General features: G+C 39.0%; 1 protein-coding gene across 5 annotated transcripts in view; it reads right to left on the bottom strand.

Moving 5' to 3' along the window:
* The window catches only part of LOC105498664 (abhydrolase domain containing 17B, depalmitoylase), a 72332-nt gene that overhangs the window by 4000 nt on the left and 45171 nt on the right, over positions 1–23161 (bottom strand). For 2 of the 5 annotated variants that reach the window (XM_011770924.3, XM_011770923.3), the window contains exons 4-5: positions 22187–22394; positions 13024–17955 (exon numbers count right to left, since the gene is read on the bottom strand). In XM_011770924.3, coding sequence (XP_011769226.1) covers positions 17929–17955; positions 22187–22394 — 235 coding nt within the window. In that variant the 3' untranslated portion in view covers positions 13024–17928. Of the gene's footprint in view, positions 1–13023; positions 17956–21186; positions 22395–23161 lie in introns of those variants that run through there. The other 3 variants (XM_071077672.1, XM_011770922.3, XM_071077673.1) reach the window with 3 other exon arrangements.

Genomic DNA, 23161 nt, shown 5'->3' with positions numbered 1-23161 from the left:
TGTAGTGGATTGACTTATTGGTTTTTTGACAGAGAACAGTAACTTACCGTAAAATTACCTGTTTTGTTTTTCTCAGCTTTAGACTCGAGAGTTACCATAACTCTTGTCCCAGAAGGGTAACCAAGTCTTTGTCTCATTGATGGTTTTATCCCTGAGGACTATGCAGATCTTTATTTTCAAGTGATTCATTATGGAGATTAAAAGTGGAAATAGTGAAGGACTACTTCAAAGGTAGAAGAGGGAAATATTCCCATTTTATTTTATTTTTAAAAATTTATTTAGAGATAGGATCTCACTCTGTTGCCCAGGCTGGAGTACAGTGGTGTGATAATGGCTCACTGCAGCTTTGACCTCCTGGGCTCAAGTGGTCCTCCCAGCTCAGCCTCCTGTAGCTGTAACTACGGGTGTACACCACCATGCCTAGCTAATTTTATATATGTATGTGTTTTTTTTAGAGATGGGGGTCTTACTTTGGGTTTTTGTTGTCATTGTTGTTTGGGTTTTTTGGTGGTTGTTTGTTTTGTTTTTGGGAAGATTCTCCCTATCGCTCAGGCTGGAGTGCCATGGTGTGATCTTGGCTCAATGCAATCTTTGCCTCCCTTGTTCAAGAAATTCTCAGGCCTCGGCCTCCCAAGTAGCTGAGATTTCAGGCGCACACCAGCATACCTGGCTAATTTTTGTATTTTTAGTAGAGACAAGGTTTCACCATGTTCGCCAGGCTGGTCTCAAACTCCTGACCTCAAGTGATCTGCCCGCCTCAGTCTCCCAAAATGCTGGGATTACAGGCATGAGCCACCATACCCGGCAATAGGGTCTCATTTGGTAATCCCATTTTAGAGGATGAAAATATTTCTGAAATCTAGGAGAAAAGCTGTAGGCTTATAAGTTTAAGAGGACTGAATTTATGGGTTGTTTATGGGGAAAACTGCAGGAATATTACTGAGACCAGGTACTAAGTGTCTTGGCCTTCAGGGCTCAGCAAAGTTCCTCATAATGGGGCACCAGCAGAATAGAGCCACTAGTACAACCATGAGCCTTTGAGTGGACTGAGAAGTGATTTCTGAGTAACCATAGACTGAGGACTAAGACTTTCCTAATTTCTTTAAGGAGGAAAGAGGAGTGAGTTCTAAAGACTTTTACATTTAGTCCTACATATTCATGAGTTAGGCATCTATGGATTCATAGACAGACAATTCATAGATAGACAATCTGTATGGATTCATATGGATAGACAATACTCAGAAAAAATTCCAGAGTTAGAAAAAGTAAAATTTGAATATGTTGCAGACCAAGTACCATGTTGAATCGCATGAATGAAAGACACATGAATGAATATACAGGCACTGTAATAGGTATTATAAGTAATTTAGACATGATTTAAAGTATACAGGAGGATATGCATAGGTCATGTGCAATACTACCCTATTTTATATAAGGGACTTGAGCATCTGGGAATTCTGGTATCTGAAGGGCCTCCTGAAACCAATCCCCAGGGATACCAATGGATGAATGTATTTGACAATTGGGCTTCAGACCAAAATCTCATTGTCATGGAGAAATGTATACCCATTATATACAAATAATTAATACTTTCCAATATGATAAGCGAAGAGATTCTGTGATATACCTCTGTGGCAGGGTAGGGAAAAATAATTTTAGAAACTGGCATAGTTCTTAGGAAATGTTCTACATCTTGCCCTCTCCCCGGTAAATCTCTCTCCATGAAGCTAGATGAAATTGTATGTACAAGAGATTTACTGGGAGAGGGTAAGGTGTAAAAAGTAAACAGAGAGGGCAGAGTAGGGAAGAAAAGCCTTCAGATTGTGACGAAGGTATGACATCTCTGAAAGGAGAGCAGAGCTAAATTTGTAGGATGGGCCTCCGACTGCAACACAGTTCTGAGAAAGTCTGACCCGGTCAATGGGGAGTCCCTGGGCAAATTCCCCCTGGGACTTCTGTAGAGAAGCTCCCCGTCAGGCAAGAATGGCTCCCTCGGCCGGGCGCGGTGGCTCAAGCCTGTAATCCCAGCACTTTGGGAGGCCGAGATGGGCAGATCACGAGGTCAGGAGATCGAGACCATCCTGGCTAACACGGTGAAACCCCGACTCTACTAAAAAATACAAAAAAACTAGCCGGGCGAGGTGGCGGGCGCCTGTAGTCCAAGTACTCGGGAGGCTGAGGCAGGAGAATGGCGTGAACCCGGGAGGCGGAGCTTGCAGTGAGCTGAGATCTGGCCACTGCACTCCAGCCTGGGCAACAGAACGAGACTCCGTCTCAAAAAAAAAAAAAAAAAAAAAAAAAGAATGGCTCCCTCTAGTAGCTTCACTATGTGTAGTTACTGGCTGGGAGCATCCCAGGGGAAGCACAATCTCAATGTGAGAGTCACAGCAGAAACAGAAGTTTGGCAGCCGGAAGCTGTCAGTCAGCTCTGCTCCTGAAGCAAGTGCCCTTCAAGGGACATCCGAGGGGTCCACCTCCATGTCTGCCACTTTTCAGGAAAGTATGTTTTTAGAAAAATACCATGAGGCACTGCTTTGGGGTACCAGGTGGGACCATGAGGCATGATCCCACAAGGGAAAAGGAAATAAAAAAAAAAAGTGTTCACATTTTCACCTTCATAGAATCAGAAATTTGAGAGCACCATTCAAGAATAAAGGAGACAGGCAAAAAACATGGCAGGAAATGACCAACTGACTTTTTACAATCAGTGGTATCTAATATTCAGAGTTACATTTTTTTGTGTCCCAATAAAATCCTTTGTGTCATTGCAAGCCATCAGTAAAATCTTTTGTGTATACAAACACCTCATGGGAACATGTGTGTGCACATATGTGTTTAAGTCAAGAAAAAAGGCTATGTTCTATTCATAGGTCAATAAGATACAAAGCCAGGTGCAGTGGCTCATGGCTATAATTCCAGCACTTTGGGAGAGGCCGAGGTGGGAGGATCATTTGAGGCAAAGACTTTGAGGCCAGCCTGGGCAACATAGCGAGACTCTGCCTTTACAAGAAATTAAAACATTAGCCAGGTGCAGTGGCACATGCATGTAGTCCCAGCTACTCGGGAGGTTGAGGAAGGAGGATTGTTTGAACCTAGGCTTCAGGGAGCTAAGATGGTGCCATTGCACTCTAGCCTGGGCGCAGAGCAAGATCCTGTTTCAGAAAAAAAGATACTAAATAGGGACATTGTTGCAGGAAAAGAAAGAAAATTCATAAATGAATTAATTCTGTAGAAACAGGAGTTCCGAGCCAGAGGTGGTCACTAGAGAGCACAGTTACCCAGGAATTCACAGAAACCTGGGGGAGGGCATTGGAAATTCCAGACTGTGCAATGAGGGCATTGGATCCATTTTGTCTAGCTTTCCTGGGGTTCATACAGATTGACTTCAACCATGAGGTCTTCATGCTTAACCACTGTCAACCCATAGAGTCATGTATGGAGATGTGAACAGTGGTAAGAATAAAGAAGAGATGCCAAGAAATTACATTGCTTTCCAGGGTTTTCCTCTGTCTTCTATGCAATTTTCTGTGCAATTCTGCTAATATATCTTTTCTCCTTCTCTGTACCTCCTTTATAGGATATAATGGTTTCCATGGTCTGTCACATAGAACGCCACTCTTCAGACTGGGCTGAGAAAGCGTTATACATTATTTTTTCCCATTCTGCAAACAAATCCTTGGTTTTAAACCTAACTGATTAGCATGGCTCTCATAAACAACCACCTGTCTCAGACCTAGAATGCCTTCTCTCTTCACTTATTCCAATTTCAACTGGTGTCTTGCAGCTTTCTTCAATTAATAATAACAATAATAATCTTTGTGTGAATATCTACCTAAATTCTTTCACATGTATGATCTTTAAAAAGACCCAGTAATGCAGGCAGGGCAAATATTAATATTGCAACCACTTATAGATGAGGACATTTAAGTTTTGAGTGATGGTATAAAGTCATGCTGTAAATGGTATAGCCAGAATTTAAATGCAGATATTTAATGTTCAAAAGCCTCCCTTTTCCATTATACTGCTTTTCTAAGGTTCCTTCCATGTAGATCTAAATATTCCATGATTTGGTGACTTTGGGAGTCACAAATAGGTTTTAAGCAATGGCAGAATCTTTCTAGGGACCCTCCCCCAATAAGTAGACCCTGAGACAAGCAAGGATTTGGATACAAATACAGACATACCTTAGAGATATTGCAGGTTCAGTCTCAGAGCATTGCAATAAAGCAAGTCACACATTTTTTTTTCATTTTTCAGTACATATAAAAGTTACGTTTATACTATACCAAAAGCAATTGCAACAAAAGCCAAAATTGACAAATGGGATCTAATTAAACTAAAGAAGCTTCTGCACAGCAAAAGAAACTATCATTAGAGTGAACAGGCAACCTGCAGAATGGAAGAAAATTTTTGCAATCTATCCATCTGATGAAGGTCTAATATCCAGAAACAAGGAACTTAAACAAATTTATAAGAAAAAAAAATCAAAAAATGGTCAAAGGATATGACCAGACATTGCTCAAAAGAAGACATTTATGCAGCCAACAAACATGAAAAAAAGCTCATCATCACTGGTCATTAGAGAAATGCAAATCAAAGAAACAGTGAGATACCATCTCACACCAGTTAGAATGGTGGTTATTAAAAAAGTCAGGAAACAACAGATGCTGTCAAGGCTGTGGAGAAACAGGAACTCTTTTACACTGTTCGTGGGAGTATAAACTAGTTCAATCATTGTGGAAGACAGCGTGGCAATTACTCAAGGATCTAGAACCAGAAATACCATTTGACCCAGCAATCCCATTAGTGGGTATATACCCAAAGGATTATAAATCATTCTACTATAAAGACACATGCACACGTATGTTTACTGCAGCACTACTTATGATAGCAAAGACTTGGAACCAACCCAAATGTCTATCAGTGATAGACTGGATAAAGAAAATGTGGCACATATACACCATGGAATACTATGCAGCCATTAAAAAGGATGAGTTTGTGTCCTTTGCAGGACATGAATGAATCTGCAAGCCACCATTCTCAGCAAACTAACACAGGAACAGAAAACCTAACATCACATGTTCTCACTCATAAGTGGGAGGTGAACAATGAGAACATATGGACACAGGAAGGAGAATATCACACACTGGGGCCTGTCAGGGAGTGGGGCGCAAGGGGAGGGAGAACATTAAGACAAATACCTAACGCATGTGAGGCTTAAAACCTGGATGACAGGTTGATAGTGCAGCTAACCACCATGGCACATGTGTGCCTATGTAACAAACCTGCACGTTCTGCACATGTATCCCAGAACTTAAAGTAAAATAAAATTTAAAAAATAAATATATTTTTGTCCTCACAGCATGCAGTCTACCCTGAAGTACCTCTAGAATTTTTCTATCAGAAGGGATTAGGACAGCAATCTGGATGGAAATAGGGCTCAGGAAACTTAAGAGATACGTTAAGAGATATGTGTGTATAGAAAGCACATTAAAACAAATGAACAAACAAAAAAACATTATGTTTATATTACACTGTATTATATTAAGTATGCAATACCACTATGCCTAAAAAAGCAATGTACATACCTTCATTTTAAAATATCTTGTTGCGGCCGGGCGCGGTGGCTCAAGCCTGTAATCCCAGCACTTTGGGAGGCCGAGACGGGCAGATCACGAGGTCAGGAGATCGAGACCATCCTGGCGAACACAGTGAAACCCCGTCTCTACTAAAAAATACAAAAAACTAGCCGGGCGAGATGGCGGGCGCCTGTAGTCCCAGCTACTCGGGAGGCTGAGGCAGGAGAATGGCGGAAACCCCGGAGGCGGAGCTTGCAGTGAGCTGAGATCCGGCCACTGCACTCCAGCCCGGGCGACAGAGCGAGACTCCGTCTCAAAAAAAAAAAAAAAAAAAATCTTCTTGCAAAAAAAAAAAAAAAAAGTCTTGTTGCTAAAAAAGGCTATCAATCATCCAAACCTTCAGCAAGTTGTCATCTTTTTGTTGGTAGAAGGTCTTGCATCAGTGTTGATGGCTGCTAACCAGGATGGTGGCTGCTGAAGGTTGGAATGGCTGTGGCAATTTCTTAAAGTAATAGTGAGGTTTGTTGCATCAATTGACTCTTCCATTCAGGAAAGATTTCTCCGTAGCATAAGATGCTGTCTCATAGCATTTTATCCATAGAACTTCTTTCAAAATTAGAGTAAATGCTCTCAAACCCTGTTGCTGCTTTATTAACTAAGGTTATGTTATATTTAAATCCTTTGTTGTGTCATCTCAATAATGTTCACAGTATCCTCAACAGGAGGAGATTCCATCTCAAGAAACCACTTTCTTTGCTCATCCATAAGAAGCAACACCTGAACTGTTCAAGATTTTTTTTTTTTTTTTTTTTTTTTTTTTTGAGATAAGGTCTTGCTCTGTTGCCTAGGCTGGAGTGCAGTAGCATGATCATGACTCACTGCAGCCTTCATCTCCTGGGCTCAAGCAATCCTCCTGCCTCAGCCTTCCAAGTAGCTGGGACTACAAGCACGTACTATCATACCCAACTAATTTAAAAAAATTATTTTAGTAGAGACGAGGTCTCACTATGTTGCCTAGGCATGTCTCAAACTCCTGAGCACAAGCGATCCTCCTGCCTCAGCCTCCTAAAGTGCTGAGATTACAGGCATGATTACCAGGATTACAGGGCCACTTCACCTGGCCCTGTTCAAGTTTTATCATGAGGTTGCAGCAATTCGGTCACATTCAGGCTCCACTTCTAATTCTCCTGCTATTTCCGCTACATCAGTAGTTATTGCCTCCACTGAAGTCTTAAACCCCTCAAAGTCATCCATGAGTGTTGACATCAACTTCTTCCAAACTCCTGCTAATGTTGCTATTTTGACCTCCTCCCATGAATCACAAATGTTTTTTTTGAGACAGTCTCACTCTGTTGGCCAGCCTGGAATGCAGCTCGCGATCTCGGCTCACTGCAACCTCTGCCTCCCAGGTTCAAGCGATTCTCCTGCCTCAGCCTCCCGAGTAGCTGGGGTTACAGGTGCCTGCCACCATACCTGACGAATTTTTGTATTTTTAGTAGAGACGGGGTTTTGCCATGTTGGCCAGGCTGGTCTTGAACTCCTGACCTCAGGTGATCCACCCACCTCAGTCTCTCAAATGTTGGGATTACAGGCGTGAGCCACCGTGTCTAGCCCACAAATGTTCTTAATGGCATCCAGAATGGTGACTCCTTTCCAGAAGGTTTTCAATTTACTTTGCCCAGATTCATCAGAAGATTTACTATCTATGGCAGCTATAGCCTTATAAAATGTATCTCTTAATAAGACCTGAAAGTCAAAATTATTCCTTGATCCATGGACTGCAGCATGGATGTTGTGTTAGCCACTATAAAAACACTAATCTTATACATCTCTACCAGAGCTCTTAGGGTGCATTGATAATGTGCAGTAATATTTTGAAAGAAATCCTTTTTTCTGAGCAGCAGGTCTCAAAAAATGGACTTAAAATATCCAGTTACCAAGCTGTAAACAGATGTGCTATTATCCAGGCTTTGTTGTTCCATTGATAGAACATAGGCAGAGTAGATTTACATAGTTCTTAAGTGCCCTAAGATTTCCAGAATGGTAAATGAATATTGGCTTCAACTGAAAGTAACAAGCTACATTAGCTTTTTTTTTTTTTTTTTTTTTTTCTGAGACAGCATCATGTTCTGTCACCCAGGCTGGAGTACAGTTGTATAACCATAGCTCACTGCAGCCTTGAAATCCTGGACTCACATCATCCTCTGGCCTCAGCCTCCTGAGTAGCTGGGACTATGGGCACACGCCATCATCTTCAACTAATTTTTTCTTTTTCTTTCTTTTTCTTTTTTTTGAGACAGAGTTTCACTCTGCTGCCCAGGCTGGAGGCAGTGGCGCGATGTCGGCTCACTGCAACCTCCACCTTTAGGTTCAAATGATTCTCCTGCCTCAGCCTCCCAAGTAGCTGGGATTCTAGGCGTGTACCACCATGCCCAGCTAATTTTTATATTTTTGGCAGAGACAGGGTTTCACCACGTTGTCCAGGCTGATCTTGAACTCCTGACCTCAGGTGATCCAACCACCTCGGCCTCCCAAAGTGCTGGGATTACAGGCATGAGCCACCGCGCCTGGCTAATTTTTTCTATCTTTGGTAGAAATAGGGTCTCTAACCTGGATTAGGCTTTGGCCTAAGGGAATGTTGTGGCTGGTTTGATCTTTCCAGATCACTGAAACTTTCTTCCTATGACCAATATGGTTGTTTCACTTTCTTATCCATGTATTTGTTGGAGTATCACTTTCAATTATCTTCAAGAACTTTTGCCTTCCATTCTTAACTTGTTAACTGTTAGGTACAAGCCTAGCTTTTGACCTATCTTAGCCTTACACATACCTTCCTCACTAAGCTTAATGATATCCAGTTTTTGATTTAACATGAGAGACTAATGGCTCGTCCTTTCACTTGAACAGTTAGAGACCATTGCAGGGGTTTTTACATATATATATACACAAAATATATTTTTATATATTTTTATATATATATAAAATATATTTTTATATATTTATATATTTTATATATTTATATATAAAAATAAATATATATATATATAAATATATATTTTGTGTGTATATATATATATACTTTTTTTTTTTTGGACAGGGTCTTGCTCTGTTGCCCAGGCTGAAGACAAGATCTTGCTCTGTCACCCAGGCTGGTTGTTGCCAACCTCTGCCTCCCAGGCTTAAGTGATCCTCTCACCTCAGCCTCCCAAGGAGCTGGGACTACAGGTGTGTGCCACCACACCTGGCTGATCTTTGGGTTTTGGGTAGAGACAGTGCTTTGCCACATCGCCCAGGCTGGTCTCAAACTCCCAAGCTCATGTGATTTGCCCGCCTCAGCCTCCCAAAGTGATGGGATTACAGGTGTGAGCCACAGCACCTGGTCATCGCAGTTATTAATTGGCCTAATTTCAATATTGTTATGATTCGGGAAATAGGGAGGCCTGAGGAGAGGGAGAGAGACGAGGGAATGGCTGGTCGGTGGAGCAGTCAGGACACACACATTTATCCATGAAGTTTGCCATCTTAGTCATCTTATATAAGCGTGGTTCATGGCACCCCCCTACAATTACCATAATAACATGAAAGATCACTGATTATAGATCACCATAACAGATATAGTAATCATAGAAAGTTTGACATATTGTGAGAATTACCAAAACATGACACAGAGACACAAAGTGAGCACATGCTGTTGGAAAAAATGACACCGATAGACTTGCTTGACTCAGGGTTGCCACAAACCTTCAATTTGTAAAAAGCAAAAGCAGTATCTGCAAAGCAGAATAAAGCAAAGCAAAATAAAATAAGGTGTCTCATTATAGTTTATTTTAGGAGGTCTACAGTTTCTTTTAAAAGGTGAAGAAGATCCAGGAGAATGGGGAAATGTCAAGGGGGGGAAAAGGCAACCAATAAAGTCTGAAATTAAGATAGCTAAGATTCTAAGGGACTGAAGCATAATCTTTGTAATCTCTCTGGGGAAACTCTGGGAGCCTGTGAAGGACACAAAGCTCAGTTATCCCACCTGGAAGGCGAGGGAGCTGGGGTGTGCCTAAACTCCAGCCAGTCTTTGGTTAAGGGCTGCTCCCAGTGAGTATAATTCTGCCAATACTTCCAGCAGACTGGACAGCAAAACTGGCTCAGGTAGTGAGAGAAAGCCCTCAGGGAAGAAATACAAGTGCTGGCAGTTGGCAATTGGGCCCATGTGCACTGAAGTGGTACAGATTAGGGAATATGAGTGAGGCACCAAAGCATTTTCGTGGAAGTTTCAATGGAACAGCTTATACACAGACATCATGCTCATTTTTCTCTAATAATAAATAATTGGAATAGAATATAGCTTTACAATTTTAAGAGCCCTTTCACATATATTATAGGATTATTAAAAATCCTTTGATATAAGCAGCATCATGAATATGGAAAAATCAGGAATAAAAATAAATTGGTCACTTGCATTGAATGCTCTGTAGAAAGTACAAATTGTATCTCCTCCATGAGGATTATCATAAATTTAAAAGTTCTTGTTTTCTTACACCAAATTAATTATTCTAAATTACAGTCTTATTTTGAGAATTTTCTGACCTTTTCTTTGGTGGAGCAAGCAACGCAGTAGGGAAACAGGAGCCGTGGGTGATGAAGACCATTTCTTTCTTTTTTTGTTTTTGAGACAGAGGCTTGTTCTGTCGCCCAGGCTGGAGTGCAGTGGCGCAATCTTGGCTCATTGCAACCTCCGCCTCTCAGGTTCAAGTGATTCTCATGCCTCAGCCTCCTGAGTAGCTGGGACTACAGGTGTGTGCCATCACACCCGGCTAATTTTTGTATTTTTAGTAGAGACGGGGTTTCCCCATGCTGGTCAGGCTGATCTCAAACTCCTGACCTCGTGATCCACCTGCCTCGGCCTCCCAAAGTGCTGGAATTACAGGTATGAGCCACTGCACCTGGCCTGATGAAGAGCATTTTAAAACCCCAATTTAAAACTCTTTTTCAGAACTATACAAGTTAGTATAGCACTTTATAACCTAAAATTTAAAAAAGACTAATTAACTGCTGGAATCAGAAAACATAAACAATGTATGGATTAAGTCAAATCAATTCAAATCAATAAGTCAATAGCTGTTCAATTGTTCACTTATAAATATTTTACATTACATTATACAGTAGAAGAAATATTTTCTTCATAAAGTAGTTTAAATCAAAGTGTTTTTCCTTCCCCTTCTCCAAGGTCTGGTGAGATGAACTTACTTCAACGCAGCCACCACTGAAAAGTAATGGAAAAGCTCCAGGAAAGTCATAAGTAGGAGATTTTCTGTTTATTAGCTTGTTTTTCAGGGCAGCTAAATGAATGGCAACTCTGGACAACCACTTTAAAGGGATTATCCCAAATGGATTGGATTGTTTTAAAAAACCCTCCTATCTAAATCCATTGATTCCTGGTTAATGCAAAGGAGTGACTCTACTGCCACTACATTTGAATGAGAAAACGAATGACACAGATTATAAGAACTTAGTCAAGGTATAGAGTTTTCTGTACATCATATTTCTGTTATCATAAAGATAAATAAAATATTAAGAAGGCCGGGCGTGGTAGCTCATGAGGTCAGGAGTTTGAGATCAGCCTGGCCAGCATGGTGAAACCCCATCTCTACGAAAAATACAAAAATTAGCCAGGCATGGTGGCACAGGCCTGTAGTCCCAGCTACTTGGGAGGCTGAGGCAGGAGAATCACTTGAACCCAGGAGGCAGAGGTTGCGGTGAGCCGAGATCATGCCATTGCACTACAGCCTGGGCAACAAGAGCGAAAGTCTGTCTTAAAAAAAAAAAAAGAAATTAAAAGTTTTACATTTAAAAATCTTCTTTAAAAGACATTAAATCTTATTAATGTGCTAGTTATTTATTTATTTATTTTTATTTTTATTTTTTTTGAGAAGGAGTTTTGCTCTTGTTGCCGAGGCTGGAGTGCAATGGCACGATCTCGGCTCACTGCAACCTCCGCCTCCCGGGTTCAAGTGATTCTCCTGCCTCAGCCTCCCAAGTAGCTGGGATTACAGGCATGCACCACTAGGCCCGGCTAATTTTGTATTTTTGGTAGAGATGGAGTTTCTCCATGTTGGTCAGGCTAGTCTTGAACTCCCGACCTCAGGTAATCTGCCCATCTCAACCTCCCAAAGAGCTGGGACTACAGGCGTGAGCCACTGTGCCCAGCCATGTGCTAGTAATTTATTAAGTTTCTTATTTTTTTTTTGAGATGGAGTCGCACGCTGATGCCAAGGCTGGAGTGCAGTGGCCCAATCTCGGCTCACTGCAACCTCCGCCTCCCAGGTTCAAGCAATTCTTGTACCTCAGTCTCCTGAGTAGCTGGGACTACAGGTGCATGCCACCATGCCCAGCTAACTTTCTGTATTTTTAGTAGAGACGGGGTTTCACCTAAAGTTAAACAGCAAACCTCTAACAAACTAAATCTGAATAATTAATTCTGATGTAAGTGGAGGAGCATTGTGATTAAAAAATGCAATCAGGTTTTTTTTTTTTTTTTTTTTTTTTTTAAGGAAAACTGAGCACCAAGGATTTGCCACTACAGATGAAATCTTTGCTGAAACTATGGGATTTTCCTTTCAGCTGTTCCATTGTTGTTTGTCTTGCCTTCATCCTTTCTAGTTTAAACATCAAAATGAAAACACAAAGGCAGCATGTTTGGAGACAATAGAATACATTTGGACCCAAAGTGTCATGAGAATGAAGCGATATTGGACAGGACAAAAGGTGCACTTGCTCTCATTTGCTGTGGTTCACCAGCTGTGCCAGCTTCCTGAAGAACCATCACTTTAAGGTACTACAGGCCAAAGAAAGAAATGGGCCAACTTTAATCAGAGTTCCACAGACTCAAGTGTTCACTGCTAATTCACTTGTAAATTGGCACATTATCAAAAATAAAAACTCCTCAAAAATTATCTACAAGTCCCAGCTACTTGGGAGGCTAAGGCAGCAGGAAGATCACTTGAGTTCAATTCCAGGCTGGGCAACATAGCAAGACCCTGTCTCTAAAAAAGAGAGGAAATAAAAAAAAGTAATGCATGGCCTGACACTTCATTGCTAGGTGTAGATCCAGCTATAACATAAACAATTCCTTATTTTTATTTTTTTAATTTATTTTTTTGAGACGGAGTCTTGCACTGTCGCCCAGGCTGGAGTGCAGTGGCCGGATCTCAGCTCACTGCAAGCTCCGCCTCCTGGGTTTGCGCCATTCTCCTGCCTCAGCCTCCCGAGTCGCAGGGACTACAGGCGCCCGCCACTTTGCCCGGCTATTTTTTGTATTTTTTAGTAGAGACGGGGTTTCACTGTGTTCGCCAGGATGGTCTCGATCTCCTGACCTCGTGATCTACCCGTCTCGGCCTCCTAAAGTGCTGGGATTACAGGCTTGAGCCACCGCGCCCGGCCTACAATTCCTTATTTAAAAAAAAAATTTCTTTAGGGCACTAAGTATTCCCACTTAGGATTATTATTTAATCTTCATAGTAAATCTCTAAGGTCAACAGAAAGGATAATTATCTACCTTTAACTGGTGATGAAACTGTGGCTCAGGGATTACTGTCTAACATTTCAAAAGCTACCCTTAATATCCCCCTTGTACTATTAATTTTACTAGTTTCTTCTCTAATGTAATAAAGATATTTGAGAAAAACATAAAGTCACAGCTTTGAATTATGAGGCTATCCTATTGACTTAAAGCTTTCAAATAAGGCAACAAAAAGGAAAAGTCTTATTTTTTTGGAACATGTTCTTTCTTCATATTAATTCAATTGTTGGGAAGCTTTCAGTTACCAAGGAAGGGAAGGGTGCAAAGATAAAAATGAAAGACATATTCTCTGCCCTTCAGAGATGCCCAATCTAACAGATAAGATAGCAGATAGCTTCTTGGAAGGCAGATCTATAATGCAAAGGGCCTTTGTTTCTGGGGATCTTCTTCCTTTACAACACTCTGCATGGCACTTTGTTGAGAGAACTACCTAGAACTGAGAGGATTAAAAGGGACAGTACACAGTAATATCTCTCATGTCTCACTCCAAGTACTGGAGTGAGGCTTCGAGGGGAAACACTGGGAGAGATCCAAATGACTAGTGCAAACGGCTGTTGTTAGGCTTTCCTTACATTCTTTTATATTCTTTTAATCATTATTATTATTTGCCTTTTTCTCTCGGGCAGACCCTGGCTTCTCTAAGGCACAAGAGTGCTAAGTCCAAATGTGACCAAAATAAGGGCTTAAATAGTGCTAAAGACACCCTAGTCATACTCCCACCAATATAGCCTGTTTCCAGCATTTCAAACAACTGTTCCACACTATTTATTCATATTCAAATGAACAATTAACCCAGAATCTTTATTTATTTATTTTTCTAATGTTATGCTCAGAGTATCTCATGACTTGAAATGTTCCTTAACTGGGTGTTTGGGTGACATTTATATCTACCTTGCCTTTCTTCTAATTATGTATTTGTTTGGAAGGATTTATTAGACCTAAACTATTGCATGTTTCCTCCTATTCTGTTTCTGTTGATTAACCCATTCCTTCATTTTCAAAGTCACTCTAAGTTCTACTCTGTATTTCCCCAATGTTTGCAACTGCTCAACTTTTTGTCTTTGTTTTCAAAGGGAATGCTTCCATATTCATCATCTCAGTCAATGATGGTTATCAAACTACACTAAGCTCAAGGCTGACTGATGCATTCTACCACTTCATATATTACCCCTCAGTTTTTCACATTGCTGATGAGTCATTTAGAAACCATTGACTCAACACTGGCAAAACTTGGGGATGATATATTGCTCTGGTTCTTGAAAATTCATGACTTCTTAAAAAGAAATATAAAAGATAATAGCAGTAACATTCACAAGAAGAGCAGACTCCTAGCAAGCAGCCCAGTATCCTTACCCACTGGACAGAACCAAATCAACTGGGCAGCTAGTAACTACTACTTATTCATTTATTTATTTATTTTTTTGAGATGGAGTCTCGCACTGTCACCCTAGCTGGAGTGCAGTGACGCAATCTTGCCTCACTGCAATCTACACCCCCTGGGTTCAAGCGATTCTCATACCTCAGCCTCCCAAACAGCTGGGATTACAGAGCCATGCCACCACACCTGATTAGTTTTTGTATTTTTAGTAGAGATGGGGTTTCACCATGTTAGCCAGGCTGGTCTCAAACTCCTGACCTCAAGTAATCCGCCTGCCTCAGCCTCCCAAAGTGCTAGGATTACAGGTGTGAGCCACCGCACCTGGCATAACTACTTCTTATTCAGGGTAGGGGCAACTTTAGTCTTGACTATCTGGCTATTGCTCACAGCATAGCCTTTCAGAGATTTCAGTGGAGCTATTTTGCTCTTAATTTAGACATAATGTAATAAGTTTAATTATCTAGTTTCCTAGATCATCTGAGTGGAAATACACAAAAAGCAAGTTGGAACAAAAGAAACAAACTCACAGTAGCAAGTAGCAACAGCTGACAGTATGAAAGAACAACAGAGGAAAGCAGAGAACAAATGTGAGAATCTAAAAAAGCAAAGCAGCCCAAGGTCCATTAACATAAGAGCAGCTGTAATCCTGTAGCCCTTGTGCTGAATACCAGGAGAGAAAAAAAAATATTTGGAGAAATAATGGCAGAAAAGTTTCCAATTTTATTAGAAATCTATAACTTATACATCCAAGAAGCTTAACGAATGCTCTGGGAAAAAAAAGCAAAGATGCCCACAAACAGATACTTTATAGTATAAATGCTGAAAGTCAAAGGAGAAGTTTTAATCAGCAAGAGAAAAACAATGCATCACTTACAAAGGTACTTCAATAAGATTTAAGATTAACACCTTACTTCTCATCAGAAACCATGGAAGCCAGAAAGCAATAGGAAAACATATTCCATATACTCAAAGAAAAAAGTAGGCAACCAAGAATCTTATATAGACTAAAGCTATCTTTCAAAAATGAAGATGAAATAAATACTTTCCCAGATAAGCAAAACTGAGAGAATTTGTTAGCAGACTCATTTTACAATACTAAATGAAGTTCTTCAGGCTGAAATCAAGTGACCCTACAGAAATATGAATCTACAGGAACAAACAACATTGATAATTACGTAATGATAAATGCATATTTTTCCTCCGTAATTGATTTTAAAAAGCAATTTCAAATAATATGTATATAATGGATTGTTGGGCCTATAACATATAGAAATGTAATGTATTTTACTCCCTCTATATTTTTGCCAATAGCACATAGGAAGTAAGTAAAAACAAAGCTGTAATGGGCTAAGGAAATGACTACAGATGGTAAAGTAGTAACTATAACAATGCATTATAGAGTTTTTAACATTAATATATTATGTAGGCAATGCCTAAAAAGTACTTTAGACCTGGCACTCAGTGAGGATTTCAGATATTATTATCCTATTCATTACATTCCCTGCCAAAACAAAACACAAAATTCAATATCGTTCACCCAAATAAAGGAATCCTCTCCTCCTCCAGCTACTTTTATTTGCTGCTCTGGTAGCCAGGCTGAAAACACATTTGAGAATTACTTCTCCTGTATCTGTTCTGGGGTCTTATGATTTTGGAAGTCCAGAAGCCAGTTTCTGACAGTGAAAACCAGGAGACAGTGAAGAAGTAGGTTTCCCCCCTTCTTTTTTATCATAAAAAATAACACACCAACATAAAAGATACCTTTTTAAGTAGGTCAAGGAAAAAAACTCACCCATAATCCTATTGCCTCAACACAATCATTTGTTTCACTGTATTTATTTCCTTTGGCTTTTATTCCATAGACACTCACATTTTATTTTACAGAGGTGTAATCATTTATACTCTCTTTTTCATTTAGGATTACACTGAATACTTTAGCAAGTTTAATTATCATTTTTGACAGCACCAGATATATTTAGGGATATATAAACTATTTTCTTTTGTCTCCTTCCCTTCTGCCCATTCTATTTCCCAGGGATGGGCCTTGAAGGCTTGGAGCCCTAGACTTAAAAGAGCTCAAAAAGTAGCCAATTCTCACTTTGGTGAAGTGATATAGATGGCCTCTGACTTTACCAAAGTTATTAGGTGTTCAAATAGAAACACAAGTTTCATCTAAGATTCATGAGAATGCTAATTATAAGTTTTGATTTATAGCCTATGAATTCACAATACATAGTGTACCTATATTCGTAAACCTACCTGCTACCCTCTCTACTTCTTTTCTTCTTCAAAAACCAGAAGACTGAATCTACTTTAATTCAATACACTGCCTTAAGTAGTTGTTTTAGAGGAAAAAGAAGTCCAAATTTTGAATTAATCAAGTAGTACAGTGGCTGAAACTTGCATTTTATTAGGAGATAAACAAAAATTATCTAAAAATAGCATTTCCCCATTTTTCTAATATAACAATGTCATTTTTTAAAACACACTATTAAAACTTTTTTCTAAAAGTGTCATAATTATATTATGCAAATTTAGTACATGGCCTACACAAGGAAATAGAGGGAGTAAAATAGTTTCATGTCCATCTGGCTTCATATGAAAAAGCCAGTTTAACAGCTTTCAGTTCACTGACATTTGCAAAGACCTTTGTACTTTCCCTAGAAAAAAGAAAGAAAGAAAAACACACAACTCTAACGTAAAGTGGGTCATTTCCAGCATAGAGGTGTTTGTTTCCTTCCTTAGCATTACTCATTCAACTATTCAGTCAGAGGCATAATCCATTTAGAGATACGATAGACAAATGTCTTTTCCATTCTGCAAGTTAAAACTGAAAGCCTCGTTCCAAGTATCGTAAGCATAAACTGTTATTTCTGGTTGCTGGGCGTTTGGGGTGCACATTATCAGAATGCAACATGCTATCATGTTTGAATAAATAGCCTATTTTAAAACAAACCACAAGATAAAAGTTAATTCGTAATAACTATATTGATACTTTTTTCAATGTAATTGCTTATTCTGCGTGTTACAATTTGTAGTAAATCAGCTCCTGAAGTAAATACTTGTTTATTCATGTGTCTGTGGCTACCATCCTCACTAGGTTTCAACATAACTAAATAACTGTAACTCTGCCTAGTAAAATGAATTAGTATTAAATTCTTTAAATAATCATTAACATGAGAATTAATTGGCACAATCTACCAATTTACTATTCAATGAATAATTAGTTGACAAGGAGGGCTCTACCCATTAAAAAAAAATTGTGACTAACATTGGAGAGCAAATAAGTTTACGCCACATAATTTGAAAGGCTCATTGGTATATTAATCCAGATAAGTTTGGTAAAGAGAAGATAATGGAATACATAGTACCGTCGTTGACAACTGTAGACCTTGAGAAAATCACTTCCCTTCTTTATGTTTCTGCACCTGTAAAATAAAGGGATTAGGCTATATCATCTCTGAAGTTTTTATAATCTATGAGTTTATGTGGCTTTCCATAACTTTATGAAAAATCACTCTTAAAAGTTTTGTCATATATGTCTAAATGCAAGAATACCACTATTTACATGACAATTGCTGTCAGTCTACAATTTCTAAAATTCATTTTATAATTATTTTTGCAGAGACAGGGTCTCATTCCATTGGTCAGGTTGGAGTGCAGTGGCACTATCAGTTCACTGCAGCCTTCTAGTCTTGGACTCAAGTGGTTCTCCCACCTCAACCTCTTAAGTAGCTGGGATTACAGGCTTGAGTTACCTCGCTCTACTTAAAATTCATTTTCACTTATGAAGCTCTCTTAAAATGAACACTACCTATATATTTATAGAAATCACAAAGAAAAAAAAATCTATGATATATATTCATGTAGGATATAGAACTGGTAAATTTGTGTAAAGAAACCTGGAAAAGTGTGAAGATGATAAACTAGTTCATGAAAGTTCTTATCTACCATTCTTTTTTGTACCTGGAGGATATGGCAGGAGCTATGTACCAAGGATTTGTGTTATTATCCAAATTGCACTATGTTAGTATGCACAAAAGCCAAATATCAAAACAAGCTAACTGGCACCACTCTAGTTAAGGCTAAAAACTGATATGAGCCATTACGTGTGAGTAGGGCTGAAATTTTCACATTACATTAGAAATGTAAGGGATATTATTATTCAATTAGTTCCATTTCTTTATTTCTAGTGAGAAAACTGAGGTCCAGAAGTAACTTGCCCAATGTTGCAGATCTAATCACTGTTAGCTGACAAGGGGCCCAGATCTGACTGCCAGTTTAATTGTTCTACATCATACTGTCTTCTCAAAACCATAAGGTAAGCTCTGAGGAGTAAGTAGAAATCAAAATGGAATACAAAGTCTCAAACAACCTTACACACAGTACATCTAGTACAACTTTTCATTTAAATCTGGAATTTCTTCTGTGACACCTATGACAGACGTCATTCAGCTTCTGCTCTGTCTCTAGTGATAAGACACTCATTAATGCTTAGGAAGCAATCCCTTTCCTTTACGGACAAATAACCATAAAGTTATTTCTCATACTGAGTTCAAATCTGGTATTTTGTAATTTTCACCCAGTTCTGCTCTGAGAGCCAGATAGAATACATTGTACATGCCTCTCAAATATTTGAAGGCAGCTATTATGCCTTAGTCACATCTTTCAGCTGGTTTGGGAGTTTCAGTTTATGGTACCTTTTCCAACTTGGCAAATACCTCAGGATTTGCTCTAATTTGCAAATATCCTTTCACTGCATCCTGGAATAACATTAGTAATGCAAACGTGGTTTGAACAGCACTTTGTGTATCATTTTCCCATGATGTATTTTTCACCACTCTAAAATTAGATCAGTTTCTACAAAACTGACTTATATGTTATTTCCAGCAAGCAAAAATCTCCAGATTTTTTCATCTATACTCTTGACAAGTGCTGTTTCCTTTTCTATCAATGGCTTCCTGTTTGTTTCTAAGATAAAGACTAGGTAGGGTTCACGATGCCATCTGCAATTGTGTTCCTAATTAGTAGCCTCATTCCTAGGCCAAACTTTTTTTTTTTTTTGAGACGGAGTCTTGCTCTGTTGCCCAGGCTGGAGTGCAGTGGTGCGATCTCGGCTCACTGCAACCTCCACCTCCAGGGTTCAAGTGATTCTCTTGCCTCAGCCTCCCGAGTAGCTGGGACTACAGGCGCATGCCACCACGCCCAGCTAATTTTTTGTGTTTTTAGTAGAGACAGGGTTTCACCGTGTTAGCCAGAATGGTCTCGATTTCCTGACCTCATGATCCACCTGCCTCAGTCTCTCAAAGTGCTGGGATTACAGGTGTGAGCTACCGAGCCCAGCCCAGTCCTCATATTTAACTGCACCTTCCTTCCTCTAGGCTTCCATATATTATTCATCCCCCTCAGCCAGGAATGCTTCTCCTGGGTCACCCAGGTCTACCCAATTCTTAGTTATCCGTCAAAACTTAGCTGAAATACCACTTCTCTGGGGGACTCTTCCTTGTCCTGCTCCCCATGTTCCCCTCCCAAAAGTACCTTTTACCTGTTACAATACCTTACAAATCTCCTTCAGTCCTTATTAAAATAGTAATATTTGGGCAATGAGGTGCCTGTCTCCTTAGCTATACCATGAAATCTATGAGGACACAGTCTGTCTTTACCTAGCACAGGGTTTTGCATGATTTATACATTCAATAACTATCGTTGAATGAACGAACACTGAATAAATAGAATCAATATTTAGATTTCCCTAGGTAATCAAAGAAAACATTTAGCTAAGCCCTGGGTTGTATGCTGTACAAAGAAGAAACTGTATAGGTTACAAGACAATCTTGAGAAAGAAAGACCTCTCCAAAAGAAGTGATGATATAATTTTAAAAGTTTTCAAACTATGTCCTATAAAAACGAAGGGTAATTTTTTTCTTTTCACGCTTTCTAGTGTGGGCGTGGGGAGCATGGAAAAAGGCAAATAAGCACAGGTCAGTGGTATATTTGTTGTTTTACTGTTAATTTGACACATCTGAACCAAAGCATTCACAATACTTGATATACTTTGAAGAGAATCGTATACTATAGTCTTAGACATAACCACGGAACAAGCAGAACAATTAAAACTACATAAGGCCTTAAAATATATCCACAGTGTGTATTATTTCCATATTCATTCATTTACAAATTAGACTACATACCATTAATTTTTTATTTTTATTTTTATTTTTCTTTCATTGTTTTATTCAGGCAGGGTTCATTCAAGGAAAGGCAACTTAGTTTTTGTATGTGTGAGCTTTATTGTTTTACTATATTGGTTAATATAAAAGTTATGAATTAAATGTATTCTTATCTCCTATACCCAGGAGTGAATCCATGAAATTCTCAGATAGTAATCCAAAACAACAGGTCCTATTTTTAAAAATAGCCAAAGTGGGCCAGGCGCGGTGGCTCATGCCTGTAATTCCAACACTTTGGGAGGCCGAGGAGGGCAGATCATGAGGTCAGGAGTTCGAGACCAGCCTGATCAACATGGCAAAACCCTGACTCTACTAAAAATACAAAAATTAGCCAGGCGTGGTGGCGGGCATCTGTAATCCCAGCTACTCGGGAGGCTGAGGCAGGAGAATCGCTTGAACCTGGGAGGCAGAGGTTGCAGTGAGCCAAGATTGCACCACTGCACTCCAGCCTCAGCGACAGAGCAAGACTCCGTCTCAAAAAATGAAAAAAAAAAAAAAAAAAAAAATAGCCAGTGAAAAGGGATCAGATAGCCACTCTGTTTGTGGTCTTTAAGATCAACTCATGGACTTTCAGGATTTCATACAATGAAGACTACTGCAATTCTATGAGACTATGAGATCAGTCAAAATTTAAAACATTGCATACAAAATCATTCTTGAAATCTCTAAATGCCTTTTAAATAACCAGCATGAAAATTTTAAGTAGTTGCCTCACAGTACCAAACTTAGAAGTCAAAACTAGTTAAAATTCAGTGCTATCATGACTTCTCATTTACAAGGTAACTCATTGGTAAATTAACAGATGGCATAAAAATTAAGATTTACATCTTTTTTAAAGGATAAATGTATGTAATCAGAGTATAGAGAAAATTCAATGTATTTTACAATAAAATATCTTTAAACCTCTATCCCTGTACAACAGGGTTTAGGTTAATTCTAGTGAACTTGCATGGTTTTAAATCTCTTTTACAGTTCATTCTATTATGAGTACTTAAATTGCTTTAGATACATAGCTTTCTTCAAAAGAATATTACAGTTGTATTCCAGGATAAGATTTAGTACATTGAGATGTTTTAAAAATATTTATAAATTTGTTTCTAGTATGCAAAAGCATTTGGCAATACTTTTACAGCATTTGATTTTATAGAATTAAAATCTCATACAGTACTCATCTTGATGTTAAAAAAAAATTCACAGAAAAAATATAAATTACACAGCCTGACTGCATGGTACTGTTATTTCCAGTTCTTAGTTCTGGTAATTAAAACCTTCATTAAGTCTGTTAACAAATCATTACCTGTACATTTATGAAGGCAACTGACATGATTTGCAAACAAAACCTTCAGGTTTTATGTTAGTTACCAAAGAGTGCAGTTCAGCAAGAAAGGAAAACCCAGTAGCAAATTTACAGAATATTTTACAAATTTACCAGTTCCTGTGACACAAACTGTTTCAACCTTTCAAGATACTGTCCATACAGTTCCACATCATTGTGACCTGCTCCTTCAACCCAGAGAGGCTCCACAGGTCTTTGGCAACGTTCAAACAACGCGAGGCCATGTGAAAAGTCAATGACTTCGTCTTCAGTCCCATGAATTATTAATACTGGAGAGGTTATCTTAGAGATTTTGTCAATGCTGCAGGGAAAAAGGAAGGGAAAAAATGCAATAAATTAACTATGTAAAGGAACATAAATATTCTTGTGCTGTATCAGACAGGTAATTCAAATATGAGAATTGTACGAATCAGTTCAGAAGGTAAGAACGTCTCTTGAATTTCCAGTAAGATTCAAAAATTGCCTTTTACATACTCCCTACCTTAAGATTATCTGAGGAAGTTATTTTCATGCACTTGTTTTGATGGTTTTGCTGGAATCACTCAATGCTCTCGTCACTCTACTGTACCTTTCTACAATGTTGACTTTTGGCACAGAGAAACTTAGGTGTCCAGAAGAGGAGAAAACTTAAGAACCATTTCAAGTATGCGCTAATTTCACTTTTTGCACTCACTATATTCTTTCTCCTAGTCTCCTACTAAAATGATAGCAAAATGTTTTATGTTTTTGTTCTTGTTTGAGGATAAAGATACAAAAACAAAGAGAATGTACTAAAATATAATAAAATGTTGGAGCTGGAAAGATTAATGTGTGAAATAATTTATCAAAAGGAGAGAAGAAAACACAATTTTAGGCAGATAGACCACAAAGTGATGAACGAAACCAATTTATACCACAGAATACCCCAGAAAGTTAAGGAATTACCATGGTGATGAAGGGGGTGACTGAAATATACAGGATTTTTTCAAAGTCTGTGTAAGAAAGTTAGCCTCCCCTTCCCAGTTCCTTTTGCCTATTCATATACCCGGAAACTGTCTGCCCCCAAGACTGGAATGTCTGTGGACTAAA

Source organism: Macaca nemestrina, chromosome 14 (genome assembly GCF_043159975.1).
Source record: "Macaca nemestrina isolate mMacNem1 chromosome 14, mMacNem.hap1, whole genome shotgun sequence".
Taxonomy (NCBI): Eukaryota; Metazoa; Chordata; class Mammalia; order Primates; family Cercopithecidae; genus Macaca; species Macaca nemestrina.
This window is presented reverse-complemented; position numbering and strand designations above follow the sequence as displayed.